The following is a 1,191-nucleotide window of genomic DNA, read 5'->3' as shown; positions in this document are numbered from 1 at the left end:
AGTGTTTTCATGCTCATACCTTCGTGCACTGAACATTGCTCTCGCCTGACATCTGATCGCACTCGTCGCAGAGATACCATACGCCTTCGAAGGCACCAATGCGAAGAGACCGAACTCGGATACGATGGACTCCCACGTTGGTTGCTATGGCAACGACTCCCAGCCATTGCCCACCGGTGTAGCATACACTCTGGGCGACCCTCCACATACCAGCACACAACCAACCGGTGATGAAAGGGGAGTGAGTGCACACACACACACACACACACATACACACACTAACACGCCCAGTGCAGAGACGGAGGCAGGGTGTGGCTGCGACGAGACCAGCGCGAGTGTGGAGAAGGCGCAGGTGTTTATATAGCAATGCTGTGACTGTATTGGCGGTGGCCCTATCACACACACACACACACACACACACACATACACACACACAATCACAGGTGTGTGTTCGGTCACTGTATTAGTATACAACATTACTATTATATTCGTATAAAAGAAAACTTAAGGGAAAGTTGGGCCGATTTTGAGTGTGCACTTAGGCTATGACTGTGCGTGTGATAAGGGACGGCGCTAACTGATGTCCGGATTATTGGCCCTCCCGCTCAATTTCCTTATAACGTCAATAAAAGATATATACCTGGGAAACGAAGCTATGTAGTACTTAGGGTTTAGGATTTCAGGGTTTGGGGGGTACATGTAGTCGTACGTTTTAGAGTTTTAGGGTTTGGGGGTTACATGTAGTCGTACGTATGTTTATCACCTTATGTGCATGTTATGCAGTTTCGCTGTTATTGTGGGGTGGTCTGGTATTGAGAAAGTTTTTCTGAAACTGACCTAAAATAGGAATGGACTTGGATTGCAATCCATGTACATTACAATCGCACTAAGTCCACATAGAATTGTCTTATTTTTGCATCCCACTAGGTCTATGTACATATCAGCGTCCTGTCTTTTAGGGCAGTTTATATTGTAGTTGTTGGTGTTCTGATTAATATGGCTGTGGGTAAGGTATCTGTTGAATTGGGTGTCACACATCCTATTGGTTTCTTTGATGGGTCGATTGGCCGTCCTTTTTTTTAGGGTCAGTTTATATTGTAATTCGTATTGTTCTGTTGCTGTGGGTAAGGTAACTGTTGTATTGGGTGTCACACATCCTAGTTGACTATTTGATGGGTCGATTGGTTGTCC

The 1,191-nt window shown here is 45.5% G+C and overlaps 1 protein-coding gene across 1 annotated transcript; it reads left to right on the top strand.

The window, feature by feature from the left end:
• Window positions 1-124: 124 nt before the first annotated feature.
• On the top strand, window positions 125-467 carry SARC_16726 (hypothetical protein; the record flags this gene model as incomplete). The annotated part of the gene is made up of 1 exon (XM_014289174.1): window positions 125-467. One exon carries the CDS (start codon window positions 125-127, stop codon window positions 362-364), a length of 240 nt encoding a protein of 79 aa, XP_014144649.1. The 3' UTR covers window positions 365-467.
• Between the last annotated feature and the right edge of the window lie 724 nt (window positions 468-1,191).

This window comes from Sphaeroforma arctica (genome assembly GCF_001186125.1).
Source record: "Sphaeroforma arctica JP610 unplaced genomic scaffold supercont1.8720, whole genome shotgun sequence".
In the NCBI taxonomy this organism is placed as follows: domain Eukaryota; class Ichthyosporea; order Ichthyophonida; genus Sphaeroforma; species Sphaeroforma arctica.
Note: the sequence above shows the minus strand (reverse complement) of the source record. Positions and strands in the feature narration are given on the sequence as shown.